Source organism: Wyeomyia smithii, chromosome 3, assembly GCF_029784165.1.
Source record: "Wyeomyia smithii strain HCP4-BCI-WySm-NY-G18 chromosome 3, ASM2978416v1, whole genome shotgun sequence".
Taxonomy (NCBI): Eukaryota; Metazoa; Arthropoda; class Insecta; order Diptera; family Culicidae; genus Wyeomyia; species Wyeomyia smithii.
The window spans coordinates 76,191,458-76,203,687 of NC_073696.1; the positions used below are offsets into that span (position 1 = coordinate 76,191,458).

The following is a 12,230-nucleotide window of genomic DNA, read 5'->3' on the forward strand; positions in this document are numbered from 1 at the left end:
AAATAACTTTTACGTAGATCTATTGTTCATTGAGCGTAACGGTCCATAAAATTAACAGTTTTTGTTCTTGTTCACTTATTCCATAAGTTTTTAAATAGTGCCTCAGAGCACCACTGGGCATACAGAAGACAAAAAAAAAACCGATGGCCCTAAATAAACTATATATCTGATTTCATATTTTTGCTGGCCGTTCTTCTCACTACGTGGTGATTCCAGAAGAGGATGAATCAGAAGCTGATGAGATGGGTAGCGACATCGAAGATGAAGTCGCTATGTTTGCGATAGATCCATTACCAGATGAAGTTCATGAGTATTTTTCCGAGACAAACCAGGCAGAAGTAGAGACACCAGCAAAACGGGCCAAGAAAGAAATGAAAGTGGGTCTAAACGCATTGAAAGCGGACCAAAAACGAAAACTTACCATTTTTGGGAAAAGCTGCAAGTCAAAATCTAGGTACATGACAACTCAGAGATGAAGAAAAGAGGAGAACTCGGATATGACAAGCTGTTCAAAATTCGTCCTTACATCGATGCAGTGAGAGCCAATTTTGTAGCCTAGAAAATTCCTTACTCAATAAAAAATAAATCATCAAATAGATATAAACTAAGTTTTTTTTCGAAAACTACGTTGTTTTCATTATTTTCTATAGCATTTGAATAAATAGTTCAAAAAGTATCAGAAATTTTTTTTTTCGTGTTTTAAAAAATGTCCCTGCTGTGCTCATAGGTGCTCTGGAGCACCATTTCAAAATTCGCTTTTTTCTTCAAAATACAATGTTTTACAGTCATTTCAAGTACCCTGCAAAGCATTTTGCCTTAATTGACCCGGAAAGTATTTTTAAATCATGAAAAACCTCGTGAGCGGGAGAGGGTCCTATGTGGACACAGGATTGATTTATTACATTGGATATTCCCAAAACACTTGAATCGTTTATGTGGGTGTGTTACCAAGTGCTAAGGAGGTTGCTGTTGTTGTTAAAAACGTGCGAAATGATAATTGATTAGATAGGAAATTGCTATAGATTATTCCAGGCGGGTGCACAGTGGTTTAAAATAGCAATATCGCGAACTTAATTCTATAGTGCCTAAGTGCTTTACTTTAGGACTATAGTGTCTTCGAAGCAATTGTTTGTATTGAAATTGCCCACATGATGGTGCTATGCAACAATAGCCATAGCCTACTATGCAAAAAATAAAATTTCTAACTTTTTTGTTTCTGCATGAAACTAAAAGTTTTCTTCGACAAAAATGTAGATAATTTCATTACAAACATCTTTGCTAACAAGACTTTGGCTCTATATACTATAGATTTTGAAATAACTTAAGTTTCGTATGACTAAATTCATAAAATCTGTTTTTTGCTTCTAACTTTTCGGTTTGATTTTTTTCATAAACACACTGTTCTAGAGAATTCTAGGACTTATGTTTTTATAAATTCCATGAAGACACTATGTTGAAATTCCTTTTGGTTTAAAAGATAAAAGCAATATTAACAATAATTTACCCTATTTTCAACTGTGGATTGGAGAAAAAGGGGACGCCTGGAACAACACACTCACCGCCATTTTGAAGCTTCAGGTTAGTACTACAAAATGGTGGAAGAGTTACTCGTCCGACTCGTCTTAATTTTGAGAATGGGCGTTAAACATTTTCGTAGTTTTGCGTACTCTTCCTTCAGCGGAAATACCTCGTTCTTCATAGTAACATGGTTTTGGACATTTTGTATATGTATATATGATTGCATATGTAAGTGTGTGTCTCTCTGAACGTATGTGTGTGAATATATGTGTGGGCATATCTGTGTATGTGAGTATAGATATCTATAAGTAAGAATATCGTTATAAGTTTTGCATTATTTAGAATGCTGTAGAAAACCTGCCGAAAACTTCACTACCGAAGTAGTCCGATAACCTGCTGCAATTTTCATTGATAGGTATAATCATATGCTCTGATATCATACGTAAGTGTAAAAGCAAAAAGCAAATTGGTATTAGTCTCTATCTCCTGCCTTTTGGTTTTCACAACCGCTTGCTGACGATAGACACACTGCATGGCTTTTTGCGATATCACACACAATCATCCAGATTTATTACATAATCCTAGCAGTATTTAGAAATGAGAATCTGAATACGAACCACACATACACTCATTTTTCACATATATACGATTTTAGAGACACACACACTTACATACGCAATCATATATACATACACACAATGTCCAAAACCGTATTACTATGAAGATATCTCGTTCCGCTGAAGGAAGAGTACGCAAAACTACGAAAATGTTTAACGCCCTTTCTCAAAATTGTGACAAGTCGGACGAGTAACTCTTCCACCATTTTGTAGTACTTACCTGAAGCTTCAAAATGGCGGTGAGTGTGTTCTTCCGGGCGTCCCCCTTTTTCTCCAATCCACAGTTGAAAATAGGGTAAATTATTGTTAATATTGCTTTTATCTTTTAAACCAAAAGGAATTTCAACATAGTGTCTTCATGAAATTTTTAAAACATGATAAGTCCTAGAATTCTCTAGAACAGTGTGTTTATGAAAAAAATCAAACCAAAAAGTTAGAAGCAAAAAACAGATTTTATGAATATAGTCATACGAAACTTAAGTTATTTCAAAATCTACAGTATATAGAGCAAAAGTCTTGTTAGCAAAGTTGTTTGTAATGAAATTATCTACATTTTTGTCGAAAACAACTTTTAGTTTCATGCAGAAACAAAAAAGTTAGAAATTTTATTTTTTGCATAGTAGGCTATGGCTATTGTTGCATAGCACCAGAGATGCCAGATATACAGACAAATCTGTATTATACAGACTTTCTGTGTTGCGATACAGACACGCATAAGCCTACAGATTTTATACAGACATTTAGTATAATACAGATATTACACAGATATCTGATATTCTACATAATGGCTTTACCAGTATACACAAAAAAACGAACACAAAAACCAAAAGTCACTGTAGCCGTTGCTGGAAAAAGTGAACTAGGAACTGAACACTTTGCTGAACATATTAATCTTGCGTTTTTGAGAGTGAAATCATGACAACGGGAATCGAGTCAGGCTATCGGGGTTTTTATCGGCCCCGTGGGCACTAATCTGCCTGTTTCGCCCCCAGTAACAAACAGCTGATTGTCTCGATCGATTGCCATGCAGGTTTTATTGGTGAAAAGACCGTTTGTTCTATTCGGAGCAATATCCAACGTTGAAGAATTGCTTAAAATGTCCCAAACCTTGAAGGTACTATTTTTATAACCGCGAGACTTCTGCCATCATGTATCAGTTTAGCTACATTACGACGAACGACGATTTTTGTCACGGGAAAGACTCTTACTTCTATGTGTTACTTAGATTTAAAAGATAAATTAGTTATCGATTAATCGACCAACTATGATAGACTCGAAAAAGAACAATCAAAACAAGCAATAAAACAAAACAATCTGACAGGTCGACAAATAATTAGGTATCAATGTATCGGTAACTTTTTTTCGCAGCGGTATACAGACTTATACAGACATTTTTATGGATTATACAGACTTGCCAAAAAAAAGTCTGGCATCTCTGCATAGCACCATCATGTGGGCAATTTCAATACAAACAATTGCTTCGAAGACACTATAGTCCTAAAGTAAAGCACTTAAGCACTATAGAATTAAGTTCGCGACATTGCAATTTTAAACCACTGTGGGGTGGCACGTTCGCTACACGCTGCGTCATACCTCGTAAATAGCTTAAGTACAGACATTTTTCACCAGGCCATAATCCCTTTTGTTTGATTTGTTTTTCGAGATGGCATTGAATTTGACTAATGATAACGTGAAGTAATATTTTCAATTACAATATTATATGAAATATATATATAAACAACTCCTCAAAAATTTAGAAAACGTTTTTCAATTCCATATGTGTGTATAGCGTTTATTGAAAAAAGTAAAAGTTTCGATTTCTGTTCGAAAGAGTATCAGTTTCATTTATCAAACAAAAAACTTGGAAATCAGGAAAACCGTACGTCGATTCAAACACATTTTCCTAGTAATAAAAAAATGAGAAAATAATTCTAGCAAAATAGTATTTAAAGTTAAACAAGTTTTTTTTTGTTAAAAACAATGAACTCTATTCGAATTGCTAATCAATTTCAAAACTTTTGGCATGAATTAAATAAACAAATTGACACGAATTGGTGATTTATATTCCATTTTCGTTCGTATGTTCAAATTTAAATTTCTTTCGAATGAATGTCAAGGCCATAACTTAAATTGTGTTAATTGAATTCAGTAATATCATGAACAGAAATGCTTTAAAAGGGCGATGGAAAATTACTGCATTTCTGGTATATGTGTTACACTGCAACAATATGGAAAAATTCCTTAATACTAAATAGGAAGTGTGGTTCAAAACAAAACGCTCAAAACCAATGCAGGTAGTTTTAAAATAAGCTACAAGCTATGTAACAAAATGAAACAAAGAAAGAGAACTAAAGGAATACAATTTTGTACCCGTCTGTGTTGGTATGTTTGTATAGAAGAAGGCGCAGTGAAATTTAAAAAATTGTTTTTATGAAACGCAAGACAAAACATGGCTCGTTTCGGCTTCCTCGGTTACCACAGAAGTGTGCCACTCACACTAAAGCAATGTTTTTGTTGCATTACATTGGTAATTTTCCTTGAAAAAAAAACCAATAATTTTCTATTGATATTATCGTTTGTCATATATTTTACCCATACAAGGAACAGCCATTTTTTAACGCAATATAATTTCCACTTATCATTAGAACTTTAATATCAATTGTAAAAAGCAGTTTATCTATCAAAACGTAAGTATACTTACCCAAATGAAATAACAATAAACCTGTATGCAAGTATCACGCGTTAATGCACCAATCTTTTTTTTATTTCCGCAACCAGTCCTGAGGTAGCAACACAACACTACAAAGTTTCTTATCACCGAAATAATAATAATTAAAAAAACTTGACTGTGGCTTCGATTGTTCAGGTTTATCGGCAAGCAAATGTGATGGATGCTGAATTTTCGGCCGAAAGGGCAAATGCAAATCACTCACAAAAAAAAACAAAACAACCAGAAAATGGAGCACTGGTCACAGGCACGACTCTGACCTTTAGCGTCGCAGTGATGACATACGATTGAATCCGAAACCGGCAGAAAGGAACACTTTTATAGACGTCAGCAGCGATTGAGCCGAGCCAGCTCTAACCCAAACAAACAATCAGCACGAATGTGTGTTCCTGTTTCTTCCGCACACACATTGAAAGTGTTACGAGTTTGTGCGCTCCTTTGCGGAAGGACATTTTTGTGCTTTTTTGGGTGTACAACTTGGTTTTCTCATCTTTTCTTCATATACAATAACTTCACCACTTTACTGCACCTAAATAAGTTATTATTAGAAAAAAACTACAAAATTATGGTTAAAGCCCTACTAAAAGAAATAAATAAATAGAAAAAATAACTACGAAAAATATTAAATTACACGCACAAATAATATTGTCATACATATTTGTTATTATTGGAACATAATTGATTCTCCGGTTGTATAATTTCGAAAAAATGCGATTCCTAGAAGGCGTACATGCAGAGAGAAATAGTACAAAAAGCACCGAGACCAAAATATCCTACCCTATCCTGGCAATTTTAGGCAATGATAACGATTAACATAATATATAATAAAAAACAAATGAAAATTCACATATTTATCAACAATAGAGAGGAAGTACTTTCAGGTTAAATTCTAGAGAATCACTGGTGTATAGAGATGCCAAATATGCAAATTTTCCTGTAAATATATGTACAATATTGAAATTTATACAAAAATCGACACATTCTGTTTTCGGGGAAATGTATAGATTTCAAACAAAACTACAACCTAATTTGGGAAAAATATCCAATGGAATAAAATCCAGAATAAAAAGCGGAATCTCAGCTAGAGTAATCTTATCGCTGAACTTATCATGCAGCATGGAAAATTAAAAAAAAAATTATTGGCACTCTCACTCTCAGATCATCACAGTATATTTTCGTGACCTCAATACAAGACACATAAAAAACGGTAGATTTCATTCGTTCCTGAACAAAACTACGTGAGCATAACGACAATATTATTACGCCATTTTGGCTTGGTTTCGACAGTACGCTCCTGTAACTTTCCATGGCGTCTTCAAGGCATGACGCCCCTAAATATTGTCTACCTACCAATGACACATATTATACCATTATCCCTACAAGTGGGCATGTTACTGCGTAGAATCGAACATCACAGTTAACACTAACACATTCCTAATGTATGATCCCGTCTGTCCAAATTGTCCAAATCGCCGCTCTTATGAACTGTTTTTAAAGCAAAAAAATGAGTTATCCACATTAGCATGAACAATGGAACGAGATAAAAACAATAGAGATTGTGAATCAGTCGATATTCTAGATAACTTGAGACATATTTTTAATAAACCTGTATAAAACAATATACACTGGAGACGATTGTTGATTGAGATGCATGTGCACAAATGCACTTTATTATAAGATGTTTTATTTGTTCAAAACAGGGAAATCGTTACAACTTTCCAATCCACTGCCAGTTAGATGGAATGTTAATCGGGAAAACGCGAGATATGCATTTTAAACACGAATCAAAACATCAAACACAAAGTCCATCAGTCGCCGGCTCAATCTAGATTTCAACTATCATTGAGAGCACTGAAGGGGTTACATGACATGCGCTAATGTTTAGATTATATGATTGAATATCAAACAAAAATCACTTGATAACTGAATGGTAAATTTACTATTAATGGCTGTCTAGCGTACTGATAGGCCATATCAGCGGAACCTATCGCGCATCACCTTATTAATAGTTTTCTTTTCAAGTAAAAAAAAATCTAAACAACTTAGTTTAGAGAAGCAAACTTTCATAGTCTGAAAACTAAAATTCTATATAAATTTTACACACTGCAATCAATGTTTCATGTGTAGCTGACGCTGTTTGCTCTACAATCTTGCCATTTAGGGACACTTTCTCTCCACCTGACTCTTACCGGACTCCTCGTATTCCTGAGACGAAATCCACATCTGCTGGAATGTACCGATGCTGGCCAAAATAGAGCCACCAATCCAAGCACCAAACCGCCGTTCGACAGACCCATTCGCAGAGATCATTTTCAGACGCGTGTTCGATGGCGCGCGATGTTGTAGATCCCGATTCAAACGCTCCGGAAATCCGGGCAGCAGTGTATTTCCACCGGTAACTACCACCGAGCCGTACAGAGACAAACGTACATCGGCATCGCACATTCCTACGCTAGTGGATGCCAATTGGCCAGCTCCCAGCATCGTGTGATCAAACAGGCTCTCGGCTAACTTGAACCGCTCAGGACCAAAGTCTTGATGATAACCGTTGGGGAATTCGTAATGAACAGCTGGGATTTGCGCTGCAGTTCGTTCGTCAAAAGGAGTTTCCAGTACCTGCACTACTGACATTTGAAAATCTTGCAATAAACCTTTCAACATATACTGCTGCCACGATGCAGTCAATTTATCTGGCAATTGGCGCGGGGTGAAACGAGCATTATCACGCTCTTTGATGACATCCTTTGCAGCGATACCGTAAACAGGGGTCAGATCAATGTTCTGACTCTCCAAGTACTGGCGGCATTGAAGCGAAAGATAATCGCCACCCAGAGGAGATTTAACCACAGCCTGGCTCAAAACATATCCTTCCTAAAAATAAAACAAGTTGGATGCAATATTCAACTCAAACTGTAAAGCGACTTACGTGAACTGGAACCGCCGAAGTGTGTGTGGCACCGCTGTCTACGACTAAAGCCGTTGCTCTACCATTGGCAAAAGCGGCGAGAACGGCATTTTTAACCAAGAAAAATGCAGGAACACTATATTTTTCAAACATAAGCTCCGTCAAACGTTCTCTGTTGTTACGCACATTCCAAGCCGCTTCCGAAAAAAGAACCGGATGATACATTGATTCCGATTGAATAACCTAAAATAATCGAATTATACCTAGTTTTGAGAAACTTTTCCATCCACGATACTCACTTTGGCGTAGACATAGTCCAACACTTTCTCAAACAAGTCCCAGTTGTCCACCATACCATCTTTCATGTAGGTCTGGATTTCCATGCTTGACCTCGGAACACTCACGAACGTGGTATCAACATAGTACTTGTTTGCTACAAGAAAAATAGTAATCAAAATTATTTTATACTATTTCATACTCAATACCACTTACTGCTGCTGACATTATTGTCCGCTTTCGTTTCCAAGTCGGTATTCAGAGCAACATCACCCGGTCCAACACCGACCACAGAGGGAATCTCTGCCTTCGGGGTATCCTCTTGTGCGTAACCAACTCGCAGCGAATGGTGACCCGGATCGAACACGAGCGCACCGATTTCGTCACCACCATATAACATTCCACCAGCGCTCATTGCAATTGTCAGTTATGTCACAGTTTCTCTATCTAGATTCAAGATGGTTCTTTTAGAAAGCAATTTGTATTGTGAAAATCATCTAACCAAACCGGCGTCACTTCACACTTTTCGTTTACTTTTTATTGAATGACAGCTGCAGAGAAAACAAAAAAAAGTTTGACACACGCGCAGGGAGCAGGGTTGTGTATAAATCTGATGGAAAGGCATCATATAGAAAGTACGTCACAGGCTTTGATTTGGTTCCAGGTTGGTAAAATTCGTGAACGAGTTTAACGTTAGGTATAGTTTACAGTTCCAGGCGAAGTGAAAAATTTGACAAGTGAAAAAGCGTAAATTTTCGCTTGCGAAATCTATCATGAAAACCCGTTTGTGAAACACGCAGGTATTTCACCAGCCTGCAGTTTACAGTTTAAGTAAAGCGAAATTCACGAGTTTACACTCCGAGCGAAGTGAAAATTGGCTGCAACTGACAAAATATAAACACACGCAAGTTTTCGGTTGCCGCTGCTTTTTTCACTAGCGTTTGCATGCGTGAAATATGTAAACCCAATTGAAAAAGATGAGATCCACAACCTTCGATTTCGCTGGATCGAATTTGTTTACAGTTCCAAGCGAAGTGAAATTTTTGCTGGTTGCATTTTTGACGAGCGTGAAAAAATAAACATTTTGTATGAAATTTTCACTTCGCTTGGAACTCCAAATAGCGTTAAGCCTGTATTAACGTGGTCAAACATTTGACCTTTTGACACAATGGTCAAATGCATTTGACATCATGATTATTGTATGCTCGTGTTTACTCCATAAAAAAATTGGAGAGTGACAAACAATTATCTTTGACCAAATATTTATCTGTCAAAAAGTGACAAATGTTTGACGCTTGGTCAAAGAGTGTATTAGAGCCTTAACGAATGAAAATTGCAAGTACATCATGAATCTGCCAAAATACATACGAAATTACTAATTGCGTTTCATGCACACCAATTTATTTGTCAAGAAATCAATAACTGAGATACTCGGGGAAGTGAATGTGACAAAGGAACTATCCAGCTTTCTATGAGCGGTAATGGCGGATAGATTTGTAATTTGATGTAGGTTGTCAAACTGCTAGTTCATTGGATATTTCCATCGAACTGAAACTAGCTGAATGGATTTGACATATAATATGATAGGTTGTACTACTAGCTCAATAATTTTTTCCATTGAACTAGTGTTATTATATGTCAAATCTATCCAATTAGTACCAGTTTAATGGCAATGTCCAATGAACTATAGTTTGACAACCTACATTAAATATCAAATCCATCCGCCATTACCGCTCATGGAAAGTTGGATATTATCACAAATAACTAGACCTAACTTCCATGTTTTTCATACATTTTGAACACGACCGACTTCCGACGGTTAGTGCTGCCATCTGATGACTTAAATTCTCATAAAATTGTCACTATGAGCAAAACCGATTTATCGTGCATAGTCCGTCATTGATCGTTGAGCTGAGCCATGCATGTTAATTATATTGTCATTTTTTGCACTTTAGCTATTGCCATATTTTTTGCACTTCAAAGTACGAAAGAAAAGTGTGAAATTGACTGTCAGAGTGGGGGTTTATATTGAGAGGTTATATTTATTTTCAGGACTCATTCTACCAAAACTTAAAGTTTGATATGTTGCAAACCAGGTTTCAGAACCGTTGTACATATAGTCAGGTTCACCGGGGCACCCGATCTTCGCTTTATTATCCTCGGCAAAAGTGGAAAACTTGGCTGCAGAGCGTGTTCATAGCGGTTATCAGGACGTTCTGATGGTACGTTTAATTTAAAATGATGCGCCAAAAATTCCTAATTCTTCCGGAAAGTTTCATGCTTGACAACTAAACATTCGTACACATTATTATCATTTTTCGGATGGCAGCACATGGATACTGAAAAAAAATTTTCACCTTTCAGTAATCATGTCTTAGCCTTGTCGTCAGTTGATTTTGACGTTAAGTATACATCATATTAACAGTTTATAAATTAGTTCGACTTTTGCTCACGCGCAGCGACAATCATGTCCGATGAATTCTGCAAGAGTCCGATATCTTGTTCAAGTCATCTTTGATATCATTCAAACAACAGTATCCTAAAGTAATTTGTACAAAGTTTTTGGCATATTAAACTAACTAAGCACACAGCTAGATTGAGTGGAATTCCAATAGGCTCAAGAACTTTCTAAAACATAAAGAACATAAATTTAGTAATAACTTAGAAGACAATGAACCGTAAACGGATTTAGTTTTAACAATCAATCAATGCAAATAATAAAAAATCAAATTCGCATTATGCAAATTTCACCAGTAGGCATCGATTTGCAAACCCATACGGATATGAACGACTTTCATAATAAACTAAATTTGCTTCCATACATACTCAGATATTATCACCGAGTACGATAAAATAGATTTCCGAGATTTCAACAGCTGAGATCTCGGTAAAATTCTCGGTAAAAATCTCGGTGTTACATCAAAATACCGAGATTCTGTAATACCAAAAATTGCAAACCTGCCAAACTTTAACAAGATAATTTAAGGTAATATTTTATCGAGATATTCATGAAATAATTCCGAATCTCGTTTTATAAAACACTCGTTATTTTGATAGTTCTATTTTTCAGAATCTCTGTAAGCGCTTCATACGATCGACGAAATCTTGGTTAAATGATGTCAGGTTTCAGATTCGGTATTTTAGTTTACTGAGTTCGGAAAGTTGTTGTTTTACGGATTTTTTTTGTAAACAAATTTAAGATTCTCCGGTAAACACGTTTGGTTTCCGATTTCTCAGTAAACTTTCTACAGAACAACGGCAAACGAAAATGTTTTCAAGTAGTTCGGTATTTAACTTTACCGAGAAAACATAATGCAGTTAACCCTCTAGTGCCCAATGCCGCCTTTTGGCGGGCTTCAGTCAAACCTCTAAAAAGCTTCAATTAATACATTACAAGTGTTTATAATGATTCATGGTGATTTTACCGAACCCCGTCTAGAAATTAATTTGGGCACTAGAGGGTTAAGTGAATGTTATTTTTTACAGCTTTCCACGAGCAAAATAGCGAACAGTGCACGCAGCCCATTTTAACGTTTTCTGTAGGTCAGGTAATTTTAAATCGCAGTAACTGAGTAGCATACATAGCAACATTGTAACATAGCATAGCCACTTAAACAAACAATGGGTGCTTTATTATTAAAATTTCATCATGCGCGGATCAAAATGAACTATGCTATGCTACTTCGCAGTATTTTTATATTTTCACTCCGTTACTGCGATTACTGCGAAGACGTCAAAATGGGCTGCATCCATTGTCCGCCATTACCGCTCGTGGAAAGCTGGATATTGTGCAAATTTTGACAGTTGATGTCTGTTTGTTAACCCGTACGGTTATGTACGAAATTCGTAGCTTTTTTTACGATTCTGTGAATTGAAGAGTTGTTTACAGATTTCTAGACACTAGAATGACACTCAATTGGCAATTCACCAGATTATCCTAAGGGTATGGTTTGAGGAACACGGACGGACGGACTGGTTGGAAGGACTCATATGCCCTATCTACAAGAAGGGACATAGATCCGAGTATAGTAATTATCGAGACATAGTAAAGCAAAGCAAAGCCTTGGTGCTACATTCCGTATCGGAACTCGACCTTCTGTTTATTATACACAGACTTCGCAGCCAACTGTTAAGTGTACAGGACAATTGCGGGGCTAACGCTACGATCCTACTAACACTAACATTC

General features: G+C 36.3%; 1 protein-coding gene across 2 annotated transcripts; it reads right to left on the reverse strand.

The window, feature by feature from the left end:
* Positions 1-4,840: 4,840 nt before the first annotated feature.
* On the reverse strand, positions 4,841-8,588 carry LOC129732758 (actin-like protein 6A). 2 transcript variants are annotated; one of them, XM_055693950.1, is made up of 5 exons: positions 8,261-8,588; positions 8,068-8,201; positions 7,790-8,011; positions 7,053-7,734; positions 4,841-6,348 (listed from the first exon to the last, which is right to left on the reverse strand). In XM_055693950.1, the coding sequence occupies exons 1-5, from the start codon at positions 8,457-8,459 to the stop codon at positions 6,287-6,289; spliced, it is 1,299 nt and encodes a 432-aa protein (XP_055549925.1). In that variant the 5' UTR covers positions 8,460-8,588; the 3' UTR covers positions 4,841-6,286. The 2 variants fall into 2 exon arrangements, with proteins under 2 accessions (XP_055549925.1, XP_055549926.1); XM_055693951.1 differs by lacking the exon at positions 4,841-6,348 and having other exon boundaries at positions 6,499-7,734.
* Between the last annotated feature and the right edge of the window lie 3,642 nt (positions 8,589-12,230).

Bases quoted from the DNA above. Each gene is read 5' to 3' on its own strand.
- LOC129732758 (XM_055693950.1), bottom strand. From the start codon at position 8,459: ATGAGCGCTGGTGGAATGTTATATGGTGGTGACGAAATCGGTGCGCTC. The intron at 8,012-8,067 runs GTGAGTATCGTG...CGATTATTTTAG, and splicing joins TGGACTATGTCTACGCCAAA to GTTATTCAATCGGAATCAAT. The intron at 7,735-7,789 runs GTAAGTCGCTTT...TTTTATTTTTAG, and splicing joins CTTCGGCGGTTCCAGTTCAC to GAAGGATATGTTTTGAGCCA.